Source organism: Muscardinus avellanarius, assembly GCF_963383645.1.
Source record: "Muscardinus avellanarius genome assembly, chromosome: 8".
Taxonomy (NCBI): Eukaryota; Metazoa; Chordata; class Mammalia; order Rodentia; family Gliridae; genus Muscardinus; species Muscardinus avellanarius.
This window is the reverse complement of record NC_137794.1, coordinates 101,548,394-101,564,047: the sequence shown is the minus strand read 5'-3', so window position 1 is coordinate 101,564,047 and position 15,654 is coordinate 101,548,394. Positions and strand designations below refer to the sequence as shown.

Sequence of the window (15,654 nt, the reverse complement as noted above, 5' to 3'; positions counted from 1 at the left end):
ATAAGTAATTCTATAACAGGTTCTATGTTTTACATTGTTAATGTATTTTAAAATCTCACTTTATAACCATTGTTTTAGAAGTGTTCCTGATAGCTTTCAAAATCAAGTCTATGAAATTTCGAAGAACCTATAGTATTTTCCTATTAGTTTTTCAGTGACTTCTGACTGAATACACTAAGTGCAGCTTTACTATAAAATTCTATTTTATTTCACAAGTTAGGGAGAGGGTATTGGGTTCTAGGAGGAGACTGTCTTTCCCCACTATCTCTGTTCCCTCTTCATTCTGTCTTGAATGCCTGACTCCTTTATTTTTCCCGCTCATTTTTTCCTTTCACATTTTATATTGAGAAATGTTAACTATTGATTCATTCACCAAATATTTATTATACTCTTTCTACAATTAGTACTCCTGTTAGTACTGGCATGCCAACATTTATTGAGAACTCATTACAAAACAAGCATCCTACTAATTGCTTTATTTGCAGTATCATATTTAATTCTCTGGGGTTTTTTTTTGTTTGTTTGTTTTTTGTCATACTGAGTGTGGAACCCAGGGGCTTTTACTACCAGACCTATTTTATATACTTTATTTATTTATTTATTTATTTATTTATTTATTTAGGTGGTACTGGGGTTCCTGGAAGCCCTTCTTCCTCCGGGCTACACTCCCAGACCTATTTTATATTTTTGAAACAGGGTCTCTTAACGCCAGCACGGCTGGCTTCGAACCTGCGCGATCCTCCTGTCTCCGCCTCCCAAGCGCGGGGATTACAAGCGTGCGCCACCACGCCCGGCTATATACTTTATTTTTGAAACAGGGTGTCACTAAGTTTCTGAGAGCCTAAGTAGCTGAGGCTGGCTTTGAACCTGTGTGATTCTCCTGTCTCAGCCTCCCAAGCGCTGGGATTATAAGCCTGTTGCCTCCACACCTGGCCTCTGTGATTTTTTTTTTTTTTTAATTTCCATTGTGTAGCTGAGAAAATGAAGGTTAGAAAATAAGTCAGAGAGGTAAATTCAATGTCTGCTAGTAACTCTAAAATCTAAACTTAGATCGGTTTATTGCCATATGCTCTTCACCATTACATTACAGGAAAGGCCAGGTAAGTATGGAGAATTCCATGTGGCCCAGGTTGACTATAGCGAAGGGTATGAGGAGAAAGAAGCAGATAAGAAAGAAGTCAGGCTTGTAGATGACAGCATTCCAAACCACATACCAGTATGCCTTGGTTAAGACACAGGAAATTCATTCTGAAGGGCTTGGGGAACAACCAAGGGGTTTAAAGCATGTAAACATTATGGTAAAATCTGCATTAGAAAGACACTTTGGCAGAAGAGGATGGAAATGGGTTAGGCTAAAGGCAGATAGATCAATTCAAGGTACAGATAAAAGGTGATAAGGCTGTGAACAAAATGTATGCAAGCACCAGGTACTGATATGATAAAACATTAAAAGAAAATTTTTTCAGTATTGGTAATTGAGCCCAAGGGCATTCTATCTTGGAGCCACAGCCCCAGCCCTATTTTTTATTCTTTATTTTTGAAGCAGGGTCTTACTAAGTTTTGGAGGGCCTCACTATGTAGCTGTGGCTGGCAGCGAACCTATAATCTTCCTGTCTCAGCCTCCCAAGTACTGGGATTAAAAGCCTATACTACTATGCTTGGCAAAACATCAAATATTAAAAATCATTTGTCAACTGTAAAGATGTCTGACTGAGCCTCAAATACTTTTTGCAGAAAGATTTCCAGCTGAATCAAATGGGAAGGCATAACTATTACTAAATTTTTAGAATTATGGAAATCTATATACTAAGAACATAAAATATAAACACTCAGTTACATTAACTGAAAAACTTACAAATTAAGCTAAAAGTTAAAAATCAAAATTTTTTCTTTAGCATTAGGAATATAGTAATTATCAATTTAAACTTCTTAATTTTACAAAAAAACTGAACAAAAGAGCCTTGCCACATATGACTGGAGTGCTCAATTGGTATTAGAATCCATGTTTTCGGACTCCTCCATGAAATGATTTTCTCATTTTTTTTTTTTTGGTGGTACTGGGGTTCCTGGAAGCCCTTTTACCTCCGGGTTACACTCCCAGACCTATTTTAACATTTTTATTTGGAAACAGGGTCTCCTAAGCCAGCACGCGCGGCTGGCTTCGAACCTGCGTGATCCTCCTGTCTCTGCCTCCCAAGCGCGGGGATTACAAGCGTGCGCCACCACGCCCGGCGATTTTCTCATTTTCACACAAAGATCTGGAGTTGTAAGAATGGGACTGCATGTCAGTGCTTTCCAATCAATCAGAATTCACTTGTCTTTTTATCTACTCTACCAGAGGTGTCATCCTTACTACACAGGAGGCACAGAGAGCCCCAAGCTGCCAGAGGCCATATGACTATCTGACACCCACATTCATTTCTTTTCATCATAGCACACTAACACCAACAAGAGGATAACTTAGAAGAGTTTTCTTCTAATGTTTAAAAAGCACCAGACATTATTGAGGCCTCCGAGGCCAGATCGGAGCCTGCCGAGGGGTTAGGCCGGTGCCAGGGCCAGTGGCTGGCATCGGAGCCTTCCGTGAGGCAAGGCCGCTATTGAGGCCTCCGAGGCCGGGATCAGAGCCTGCCGAGGGGTTAGGCCGGTGCCAGGGCCAGCGAGGCCGGGATCGGAGCCTGCCGAGGGGTTAGGCCAGTGCCGGGGCCAGCAGCCGGCATCTGAGCGTTCCATGAAGCAAGGCCGCTACTGAGGCCTTAGAGGCCTGGATCGGAGCCTGCCGAGGGGTTAGGCGGATGCCAGGGCCTCCGAGGCCGGGATTGGAGCCAGCTGAGGGGTTAGGCCAGTGTCGGGGCCAGCAAGACCAGAATCGGGGCCTCCCATGAGGCAAGGCTGCTGCTTGAGCCAGCGAGGTCTGGATCAGTCCACCAGGTAGCCAGGCTACAACTGGGGCCGTCAAGAGTGGGATCGGTATTTTCAACGTGGCATGTACAGAGAAATATCGCAGAAAATTAAAACCAGATGCTTCCCCTAATCAGCAATAACTAGGAGGAAAGGGGCAACAGGAAGTGGTCGAGCTATAGAAAGGGCCCTATAGTGAAGCAATTAAGGTGACCAATCAGAGGGTATGGAATAGGGGAGGATGGAGCCTCTTTAAAAAGCAGGAGGTACATAAACATATGTATCAAAGTTAATCACCAAACAAACGAGGGAGGGGGAGGGAATGGGATGGGGACTGGATGAGGGCTAATTGGATGATGTGTGCTTGTACATCCTCTCAAGTCTTGTATTCCAATGTGATGTATGATTACAATGCACCAATAAAAATAAATTAAAAAAATCAAAAGCACCAGATTTATATTAATAAATTCAGAAATCACTGAACACTGACCTGTAACATGCACCTGGATACAACAACTTCAGGTACTTCAGGGAATTTTTGTCGCAGGTCATGTAAAACCTGAAAATCAATTTGGTGGCTTCCTTGGGCCATTCGTATATTGCCTGATCAGGACTATCTGTACGGTAGGCAATTCTAGGCCTTAGTGGAATTAGTACTCATCTCTTCTGTCCAAGCATTTTCTGTGAAAGAAAGAAAAAAATGAGAAAAGATTACAGAATGAATATTGTTATAGATTTAAAATTTTAGTAAAAAAAAAAAAGGGCATGTCTTAGCACCTACCAATGATTTATAAAAATATTATTTCCACCTATAATGCTCTCCCTATCTACTGTCTTGTCAGTATAATTCCTTTTAGATTCCCTTTTACACTGCCTAATTCCTTCATATTTGTATGCTGTGGCAAAAGGCATTGAAGTAAGAAATTACCATCAAGGTTCTCGTTTTTCACTCACATTTCCCCCTCATTGTTTATAGAGGATACCTTGAGGCAAGAAATATTATTTGTTCTACTTAAAATTGTTAAAAAGAACCTGAAAAAAACTAGCTCCCTAAAAGACTTCTGCATGAGTTGTCTGAAGCTTAATGATCTATGTCCAATATATCTGCTTTACTTTCTACATACACAGAAACCTTGAATCCATACTCACTTCATTCTCAGGAGCTTTTATCTCATGTCTCTATTAACTCAGTCCTTTTTGAACTTTTATTGGTGGATTATAGTCTCATATCACAAGGCAGTCCATGTCAGAGTGACATGCACGCACACAACAGCTGGACCCAACTATCAAGGTTCTGATTTAATTGGTAGGGACAGCCTGAGTGTATGGACTTTTCGAAGTTCCCTAAGTAATTCTAATGTTTGGTGAATGGTAAGAACTACCCTTACTTTCATTCCTAATGTTAATATTAAACAATGTTTATTATTTTACTTTTTGCAGTACTGGGGATGGAACCCAGGGGGCATTCTACTTCCGAGCTACACCCTCAGCCCTTTTTAAAAAAATTCTTTATTTTGAAATGGGGTCTCACTGTGTTGCAAAGGGCCTCACTAAGTAGGAGTAGAGGCTGTCTTCGAACTGTAATCCTGTCTCAGCTTCCCAAATGCTGAGATTACAAGCGTGTACCACAACGCCCAGCCTTAAACCATGTTTAATCTTGAAAATCCTTTTTGGGATATAAACAAAATATATGTATATAAGCCTAAATAAAATAGAAAAGATTTTTAAACCATATTATTAGACTGGTTATCAAAATAACTTCACTTTAGGATATTTAACAAGATTGTATCTATAAGCTAATTTCTTATGTGTAGTGTTACTCTTATCTTCATTAATATAAGTTAAAAAGACATAAGTATAAGTTTTATGAATGTAGAAACTAGATCTCTTTTATTATTGTGTATATAGCTAGCCTTTATGGAGAGTCTTCAGCATATTAAAGTATTTTTGATTAGATTTGGTTCTAATAGAATTGCTGAGTCCTCAATAGAATAAAAGTTTTGTGAGTCGCAAAATGTAAGAAATCGGATGCTTTCCCTAATATGTGCAAGGTAAGGTGAAATGGGTCATAGGAGAAGCTCCAGGTGAAAAAGGATATCCTATAGAGGAGCAAATAAGGCAACCTAACTGCGGGGATGGGAGGGGGGAGAAGGAAACTCTTTAAAGCACAGGATGTACTTATTCGTATTGTAATCAACCACTAAGCCAAGCATGGGAGGGAGGGATGGGGGAGGGAGTGGGGTGGGGACTGGATGAGTGATGTGTGCATTTGTGTCTACACAAGTTTTTACCCCATTATGATGTATAAATACAATGCACCAATAAAATTTTTTTTTAAAAATAAAAGTTCATTTAGATATACAGAGTATGCCTTAGATTTTTACCATTTGATCAAATTTTACTTTTTTTTTTTTTTGTTGCAGTTATGACTTCAGTTTAGTTCTACCTCATAGGTAAAAATCACTGTCAGCCGGACGTGGTGGCGCATGCTTGTAATCCCCGCACTCCTGAGGTGGAGACAGGAGGATTGCACAGGGTTCGAAGCCAGCTGTGTTGGCTTAAGAGACCCTGTTTCCAAATAAAAATATAAAAAATAGGTCTGGGAGTATAGCCCAGAGGTAGAAGGGCTTCCACGAACCCCAGTACCACACACACACACACACACACACACACACACACACACACACACACACACACACACCACAACATTGTCAAAGCAAGTTATTTGCATTACAGATTGTCCAAAAGTATTTCTATGTAAAACACATATACACATTAAACACACAATTTTGGTGCTCAAGGCAGTATTTCTATAAATGTGTTACAAAAGAAAACAGAAGTATTGGAAGGGGTAATGAACATGCCACAAAACTGCTCATCTTAAAAAAGAAGCCTCCCTTGATTTATCCTCATGTCCGTCACCCATTTGGGGCTAACACTCCTTGAAAAAAAAATTTATTTATTTTTTTGCTGGTACTGGGGTTCCTGGAAACTCTTCTACCTCCAGGCTACACTCCCAGATACCTTTTTTAAATATATATATTTATTTGGAAACAGGGTCTCTTAAGCCATCAAGGCTGGCTTCGAACTTGTGTGATCCTCCTGTCTCTGCCTCCCAAGTGCAGGGATTACATGCGTGCACCACCAGGCCCAGCTCATTCCTCTTTCTTGATTTCTTTTTTAGACCTACCCTACCCAGGCTTTCACTGAAACCACCATTAAAACCACACATAGACCTGGTTGTAAAACCCAATGGCGAGTTCTCAGTTCTCATTTTAATAGATCTGTCTGCAGTTTATGACCAGGTCAAGTAGGAGAGGGGGAGAGAGAGGGAGAGAGAGAGGGAGAGAGGGAGGGAGAGAGGGAGAGAGGGAGGGGGAGAGGGAGGGAGGGAGGGAGAGAGGGAGAGGGAGAGGGAGAGAGAGAGATTGAGATTGAATTATTGAAGCCAGAACATTCTACCTCTGAGATACACCCCAGCCCATTTTTTATTTTGAAGCAGGGTCTCACTAAGTTGCTGAGGGCCTTGAATCCGGATTCCTCCTGCCTCAGGCTCCCAGGTAGTATGAGCTTCCACCACCAGCTTATTCTCTTATTCTCTAAACAATTTCTTCTTTTGGCTTCTGAGATCCATACTCTTTTGGTATTCCTGGTGGTCACCTCTTAGTTTTCTTTGACAGATTCTCTCTCTTTTTCTGGACATCTTAATGATGGTGGGCTAACAGAGGTTAGCATAGGGTTTCTTTTCAACTACATCTACATTTTTCTTCAACGTAATTTCATTCAGATACACCTCTTCAAATAGCACCTACATACTAAGGCTTGGAAAAAATGATCTCTAAACTCAATCTTTTCCTTGAGCTCCAATATACCCAATTACTTGTTTGACATTTCCCTTTGGATATCTAAAACTTCATTTCAAACTTAACAGGTCCAAAATTAAACTTTTACTTTCCCCCTACCCAAATCAACCCTTTCCAATCTTTTCCATATCATCGTCCAGGTGGTCTTTCTCTTACCCCACATTACTCTACCACTGAGTCTTACAGACTTTACAAAAATTATTTTGAATAGAACTGTTTTACTGCCTTTGTTCAAAGCCACCATAATTCACATAGGATATGCCTCCTAACGGTCTCTTCTCCACCTTCACTCTTTGTTCCAGCACACTCCCTTCCATGCTCCAGTCTTTTCTCTAGTGAGTCAAAGACTTTGTGAAAAGAAAATCAGAGCAGTGTCTCCTTGCTCGAAGTCTGATGTACAGGCCTCTTTGCTAGCTATCCCTCCTCTTAACTTCATCTACCACTCTCCTTATTCCTTTAGTTCCAAATTGTCTTCTGGTGACTTCTCAAAGAAATTGAATTCCTCGCTGGTTTTTTTTTTTTTTTTTTTTTTTTTTTTTTTTTTTATTCTGGGCTCCTTCTGCCTGAACACTTTCCCCTGAGATAACCTGCATAGTTTCCTCTCTTACTTAAGATCTCGGATCAAATGTCTCTTCCTCAGAGACTACTTCTTGAGTAATCTATCTAAATAATGCCATACCTCATCCCCCCACACCATCACATCTTCACACTATTTTTTCTCCATAGCACTTATCACATATCTCACATATATGTGATTCATTATCTAACCCCCAAACTTGACTCTACAGGATCAAGGACTTTGAAGTTCATGGCTGGATCCCCAGGATCTAGATCATTCCTGGTACCTAACTATTTTAGCTATGTTCACAGACATATGGGCAAACAAGGCTGGATTTCTTGGTAAGGAAACAAACTATTTGGGGGAAAAATTAGAAGGGGCTGGGGTATAGCTCAGTGGCTTACCTGCCTAGCCTAGCATACACACTACCCTGGGTCCAGCACAGGTAGGGGTGTGTGTGTGTGTGTGTGTGTGTGTGTGTGTGTGTGACAGTGATGCAGAATATGAAAATTAAGAACTAAAAAATAAAATATTCGAAATGAAAAAATTCACTGGATAGAATTAACCATTGACTGGAAATGATAGAAGAATAAGTGAATTTGAAGACAAAGCAATCTGAAGGATGAAGAGAAATATGACCAGGTGGCAAAAAGGGACAGAACCTCAGGGTCTTGTGGGGAAAGTATCAAAAGCTTGAATGTACCTACAATTAGAGACTGGAAGGAAACAAGACAGAGAACTAGGTAGAAAAAAAATTTTTTTTTTGGAAGTAGTGGTAAAAAATTTCCCCAAGTTAGTAAAAGATTTAAGACTTATAGATTTAAGACTAACAAATTCCAAACAAGAAAAGCCAAAGAAAACCATACAAAGGAACTACGTAGTCAAACTGTTGAAAACAGAAAAAAGAAGCCTTAAACACAGCCAAGGATATGACACCTATTTATAAGGGAAGAATAATTTAAATGAATGCTGACTTCTCATCAGAAACGACAAAGAACTGTCAATAGTAAAATTCTACAGTAAAACTGTGTAATTAAAATGCTGAAAGGGCTCTATGGCTGAACATTAGATAACTATTTAAAAATATAAGCCTTTATGGAGGAGTAAATGGTTTATAAGGACAACCCAAATATATTACTGAAACAAAATGGTATTACTTTTGAAATAAAAAATCAAGAAATACCTTAGTGCCGGGCGTGGTGGCGCACGCTTGTAATCCCCGCGCTTGGGAGGCGGAGACAGGAGGATCACTCAGGTTCGAAGCCAGCCTCCCTGGCTTAAGAGACCCTGTTTCCAAATAAAAATATAAAAAATAGGTCTGGGAGTGTAGCCTGGAGGTAGAAGGATTTCCAGGAACCCCAGTACCACCAAAAACTAAAACTAAAACCTTAATAAGCTTATTCTGGAAAATTATTTTTCATGGAAAACAGAGACTACTTTCTATGGTGAGATGCAAAATGCTCTTCTAAGAAAAGAATCAAGAAATCATACTTCATAAAATATTTCCAGTATTAGGTAGTTTTAGCACATAAGCTTACATAAACTATAATAACCTAGTAGGATTCATTCCTTAAGGATTCTAAATAGTAGCAGAGTACATATAGCATGATAGGACACAATAGTTACTATACTGGAGTTACAAGATATGCCACTTTCTTTAGAAATGTGTATTTTAGATCTCTACATAATGATGACAGTGCAGAGTACTGTCAGCTAATAACTCAGGCTGCGAGCTGTGCTTCATCTTCATAATGATTTATCAAAGTAAATACCTTTCAAGTTTGTAAGAGTACACAAAACCAATGTAAGAAAAAGACCATAGTCTTCAGATTAAAAACACACACATACACTTCTAAGAAAGCAATCGAATTTACAAGTCTGATAAAAATTTTGGTACTTATGGTAATATTATTTAAACTGTGACTGTCATGGTCTATTTATCTACTGCCCCATACATTTAAGGAGTATCCAGTTTGTAGCATATATTATGCTAGAGATACAAGTATTAGAGACTATGTCTCTACCCTTTAGATCGCAGAAATTCCTGGATTAGCCAGACGTGGTGGCGCACGACTGTAATCCCCGCGTTTGGGAGGCTGAGACAGGAGGATCGCACAGGTTCTAAGCCAGCCTCAGTTATTTAGTGAGGTTCTCAGCAACTTAGTGAGACCCTGTTTCCAAATAAAGTATAAAATAGGTCTGGGAGTGTAGCCCAGAGGTAGCAAGCTCATGGGTTCCACCCCCAGTACTACCAAAAAAAAAAAAAAAAAAAAAAAAAAAAATCCTGGATTAAAGGCTTAATATACATAAGAATTTATAATCTAAGTGCCTATTTTAATTTGTCTACCTCATTGTGGTACTGGATTTGCTGTGTGCCTTTTCTCTTTTTGCTAGCTCTGCAATAATTTCCAACTCTTTTGCATCATTCAAGAACAGAGATTAGAAAGAAGTATAGTTCTCTGGAAAAATTATAAAGAACAGAGAGCAAAAACCAGGTGGGTCCCAAGTTACAAACTGATTTAGAGGCCATTAAAATTTGGGGTTCATCCATGTGTGGTGATGCATGCCAGTAATCCCAGTACTTGCGAGGCTGCAAATCTACAATCTCCTGTCTCAGCCTTCCAAGTACTGGGATTACAGAAATAGTAAATGTTTAAGTGAGTGATGTGTTATGTTTGTGATGGGTTTCAAAAAATTAGAATTATTAAATTTGTTCTTATACCTTTTGTTTAATAGTATTCCTTAGTGTCTTAAAGAATTTCAAATGCTCCTTTTCCTACTAACTAGAAATCATGAGAGGTCTACTCTGTTACATAAAAATATAAGAGATTGCCATTCAATTGGTATTTATAGAAAACTTAGTATCACTTTAGTAGAAGCAAGATATTAAAATGCTGCACCGATGCTTAAACTTGAGGAGATAGCTGTTACTACTGGACTTAAATATGCACTATGAATCTTGGGTAGAAGTGGCAGATTCAATATCCCCAAACTTACTTGGGAACCATGCCATTTATGTATTAAACATACTGACAAAGAGAAGAGATGGAGGAAATGCTGTCGTGTTAATAAGGAAAGCCTTCTGACTTAGGAATTTGTACTAAAGAAATAATTCAATGCAAACTTAAAATATCTGTATAAGAAAGTTGAAATCATAGCTTTCTAAGAAAGAATCAAAAAGCCTAACTTTTGGAGTGCTGCTTTGCAAATTATAATCTACCAATATTTGATGATAATGAAGACATTAAAACTTATAAAAACTTCATAAAATGCAAGGAAACAGCATTTTTTTTGCAAAAACAAAACATGTTATCATGTAAATCATTATTTTCATTGGGGAGAATTAAGATGGGAAGGAATACAAATAAAAAATAGCACCTAAATATAGGTGGAAGGATCATTAGAAATTTTGACTTATTAAAAAATAATGGAGGCTGGAGATTTGGCTCAGAGATAGAGTACTTGCCTAACACGTGCCAGGCCCTGGGTTTGATCCCTAGCCCCGTAAAACAAAAACAAAACCAAAAATTAAATGACTAACATTAACATCAAAATACATGTTTAATAGGTCAATTGCTGAATGCAAAGGGAAAGAGACAAAGAAAGATACTAATGGTAATCTCTATAGATGTCACCTTGGCAATTTCTATCAAAATCAAAACTGTATACGGCACAGGGTCTTTGACCTCGCCATTACTTTTATAAATCCACTGTAGTTACAGTTGCACAGAAAAGTATATCTAACATGTCACTGTTTATGATTATAACCCACAAATAATTATCTATGGTGACTAGGTATGAACTGTATTCATTTATGTAATACAGGAGAAGTGGGTGCTAATATTCCCAAGAACTAGGTAGAATGATTCCCAAGACACACAATCTAGTTGAAACACAATCACTACTAAATACAGAACTGTGTTTTGTATTCTCTTAAGGCATATATGCAACAATACACACTTTTACATGCACAGAATATCTCTAGAAGGATACACAAGAACTGATAATACCCTAGTTGGTTAAAAGTATACAAATAATTTATATTTAAAAGCAAACCATTATGTTCAATTAATATGCTATGTTCTATACTCAAAATTTGTTCAATGAAAAGGGAAAATAATATGTTTTATATCCAGTAATCTTTCAATTTAGACACGATGAAAAAAGAAGGTGCTTAAAATGATCAGGTAGTCCAAAATTACTTGAAGTTCTGAAATTGAGACTGAATTTTATGAAAAGACTTTATGATACTGTCTAGTTGTCTAAAATTTAAGAACTTACTTAATAAATGTTTTGAGATTTGCACAAGAAAAATTCGGTCCCACAGGGTGCTCAATTACCTGTTTCTCTTTAGATTATAATGCTCAAATAACATGTATTAATTAAGGTAAGCAGATGTATTAAAATAACACACCAGGGGCAAGACCTCATTTTGGACAGTAGAAGTTGGGACCTACTAGATGCATTTAAAAGAGGTTGTAATACATTATAAAGAAATCAAGTGTCCAGTAAACAGTACTGGGGAGAAATTTAGTTTCATTTTACCTGGACATCTGTCAATACTGAAAACAAAAGCAAGTAGCAGAAAAGGAGGATTTAACTTTTATGGATAATATAATTTGAACTCTAAAGTTTAAGTGGTGAGCTATGTTAAAAAAGATACACCGATATATGTCTGTCTATCTCTTTACACATGCAAAGTATGGATATATACGAATTATATTATACTCTATTTGAAGACATACAAAAGTGATATATTTTCTCTATATGAGGTTATATTAGAAACACACAAATATCTTTACCTATCTATAGCTACAGATACTTATAGCTACATATATAGATATATGAGTAAAAAATATAAGAGGGAGGACAGAGAGAGAAGCAAAGTACACACTTCAAAAATAAAAAATCTGGAAGTAAGCATTGTTTAAAATGTCTGCAGACCAGTCCACCAGGCATAAATACTATTGTTTATTTAATCATTCTTATAAGTAAAGTCGCTTCCAATTTTTTTCTAGAAAGTTACATTAAAATATTTTTGGATGCGGAACATTTCCCTATTTCAATCATTTCCTCAGCACATAACCATTGCTACAGTTTGGATCTGAACTGTCACTCAAAGGCTCCTGTGTTGAAGGCGGAGTCCTTAAAGCAGCAATGTTCAGAGGTAGGGCTTTCAAGCATGATGGAACCACCAGGGTTGTGATCTTACCAATGCAACACACTCATCAATACATAATTGAAAAGACTATTTGAAAGTGGCAGAAATCGTACGAGGTGAGCCTAGTGGGAAGAAGTCAGTCACTGGGGGTGTACCAGGTCCCTTTCTCCCCACCCCTCTGTTTTCCAGACACAGGAGGCAAGCAGCTCTGATCTACCGTGTGCTCTGTGACCATGCTCTGCCTCATCAAAGGCCAAAAGATGAGACCAAGTGACCATGGACCGAAACCTCTTGAACAGGCCAAAGTAAACCTTTCTTCCTTTGATTTTCTCAAGTATTTTATCACGACAAAAAGCCAACACAATCTTAATATTAAATATTCACTGTGTCCAGGTGAAAATAAGAAGTTAACATTTAAGTTTCATTTTTTACTTAGAGGCACCCTCATCCTCCTCCTTTCTTTCTAATGCCTGCATTAGAAATATAAAATGTCCCCTAGAGAAGCTCCTATGTTAGGCTATGTATCCAGGCTGGGAGCTGGGATGTGGCCAGAAGTGTATCACTGGGGGCATGCACAGCCTTGGAAATTCTTTCCCTGGCAACCCCTTCCCCTCCCCACTTCTTGGCTGCCAAGAGGTGAGAGTGGCTTTTCCCCCCTCCCAGTGCTGCTGCTTTGGTTCCTGCCTTGAAGCTGACTTAGCTCTGAAACCATCAGCCCCAAATAAACCTTTCTTTCTCTAAATTGTGCTAGCCAGGCATTTTGGTCACAGTGACAAAAAAGTTGACTAAAATGCCAACTTTTAAAATAAGAGGAATAATTGGTAACGTATTGTGTAAGCTACTCAGATTTACATAATTTAAACTTAAAGTATTTTTCTATTAAAGTCTTATAAAAAAGAAATCAGCTGGATGTGGTGGCGCATGCCTGTAATCCCAGTACTGGCAAAGGAGGATCACAGGTAGTCAGGTGTGGTGCACGCTTCAAATCCCAGCATTTGGGAGGCTGAGACAAGAGGATCATGGTTCGTGGACAGCCTCAGTTACTTAGTGAGGCCCTTTGCAACTCAGTGATATCCTGCTGTATAAAATAAAGATCCTGTTACATAAAATAAAGAATAAAAAATAGGGCTGGGGGCGTAGTTTGGAGGTAGAATGCCCCTGTTCCATCCCAAGTACCGCTAATAATAATAATAATAATAATAATAATAATAATAATAATAGTAATTCTTGTTTCTTTAGATGATATTTCTAATACACCATGAAATCCTGAATTGGACAGGATTCTATGAAGTTATTCAAGTTTGTCGTTTAAGAGGTTTGAAAAAAAGACTATTTCCACAATATATTTCTTGCTGGACTTCTTCTACCCATCAGTCCATTTTTACCTCTTATAATCAACCCATGATCACAAACATAATTCTCTATATAAGTAATGTTTGTTCTAAAGTGATGAGATATCTTGTTCACTTCTGTCTCTTTAAGTATGTAGTGTATGGTTAAGTACGTGCTAAGTACTTCCAGGGCTAAGTGCCCTATCCCCTATCCCCAGTACAGGAAAAAAAAAAAAAAAGTCTGAGATTTAGTTTCAATTTTTTATATGAAAGTATATTCATGTATTATTTGAATTAGGCATAAAGAACTGAAAGAGAATTAGAGCAGAATAAACATTTTTCCTATAAAACTCCTATATTCTGATTAGTGAGAGAGGAAGAAATGAGTTATCTGTAAATACCTGTGCTTAGTCAACCACAGCAACTTTCAAATAATTCAAAAGTCTATGTTAGCTATCCTGAAATTATTAATGATATATGAAGTAATGATCAATTATCAGAATGTCTGAAAGACTAGCCTTACAGTTACGTTTTAATTTAAATATTACTTATGGGTTCTTATATGGTTAGGTCCATGACTAACCATCTCAAAATTTAGTCTTCTAATTTATAACCCACAGTTTAAAAAAAAAGCTAGCTTACATCTTTTTTATTTTTAACCTAAAGTCTAACTCAGAACTATTTACGCAAGTCATTGTTAAATTAAAAAAACAGTTTAAGTGATTAAAAGAGGTAGGGAGTAGTAGGAAAAATAAGTTTATTGCTACTATTAAGTTTAAGAGTTCCCCAAGAAACACAGTACTCTCATGGGAAGTTATCATACACAAAAGTAGACAAGTTGGGCGTCATGGCGCATGCTTGTAATCCCCACGCTTGGGAGGCAGAGACAGGAGGATCACGCAGGTTTGAAGCCAGTCTTGCTGGCTTAAGAGACCCTGTTTCCAAAAATAAAAACATATAAAATAGGTCTGGGAGTGTAGCCGGAGGTAGAAGGGTTTCCAGGAACCCCAGTACCACAAAAAAAAAAAAAAAAAAGTAGACAAGATACACTATGGGCAGGGTACTATGCTAAATGTGTATTTCAGTTACTTCCCACTCAATACTTACTGTGTTAGTCAACTTTCCAAAAGACTTACTTATATATACCAGTGCTAAGAAATCTTACTGCCTGGTAAGTCCAAACTCTTTCCCCTGACATTCAGAAATGTTTATGACATAGCGCTATATCCTATCAAATCTCCATTATTCTCTAAGCACATTGGATGCTGGAAAATTTTGTTTGGACCATTGTTGTCTCTACAGAATTTTAATCTTCAAGACTCAGTAGAAATAATTACCTTCTTCACATAGTTGATTTTCTCTGTACTTTCTATTATATACTTCCTTTTATATCACAGTTGTCCCTCAGTATAAAAGGGGGTCAGATCCAGGACTCCCCAAGAATACTAGAATCAGGAGATGCTCAAGTGTCTTATATAGACTGTCGTGTATATATTTATATATGCACACTCTCTGATAAACTTTAAATCTAGATTCCTTAAAATACCTGATACATTGCAAAAATTTGCTATACTGTGTTGTTTATGTAATAATGCCAAGAAAAAAAGTATACACATGTTCAGTAGAGATGCCACGGTAGGTCTAATTTTGAGTCTGTGATTGGTGCAGAACCAATTACTTACTATATGGCTATGGAAGGCCAACTATACTTATCTGTAAAGTTCACTAAAAGCAAAGTTTATTCGTTTCTACATCCCTAATGTGCCTAGCATGATTTTACAAACAACTTACATCCAGTAATATAGAAAGTTTCACCATTTCTAATACCGTCACTGAAGA

General features: G+C 37.8%; 1 protein-coding gene across 1 annotated transcript in view; it reads right to left on the bottom strand.

Annotated features, from left to right (window-relative positions):
* TAB2 (TGF-beta activated kinase 1 (MAP3K7) binding protein 2) overlaps positions 1-3,493 on the bottom strand; it is a gene marked incomplete at both ends in the record, with an annotated part of 36,197 nt that extends 32,704 nt beyond the window's left edge. Inside the window, one exon of the mRNA XM_080700642.1 lies at positions 3,392-3,493. Coding sequence (XP_080556768.1) covers positions 3,392-3,493 — 102 coding nt within the window. The remainder of the gene's footprint in view (positions 1-3,391) is intronic.
* Between the last annotated feature and the right edge of the window lie 12,161 nt (positions 3,494-15,654).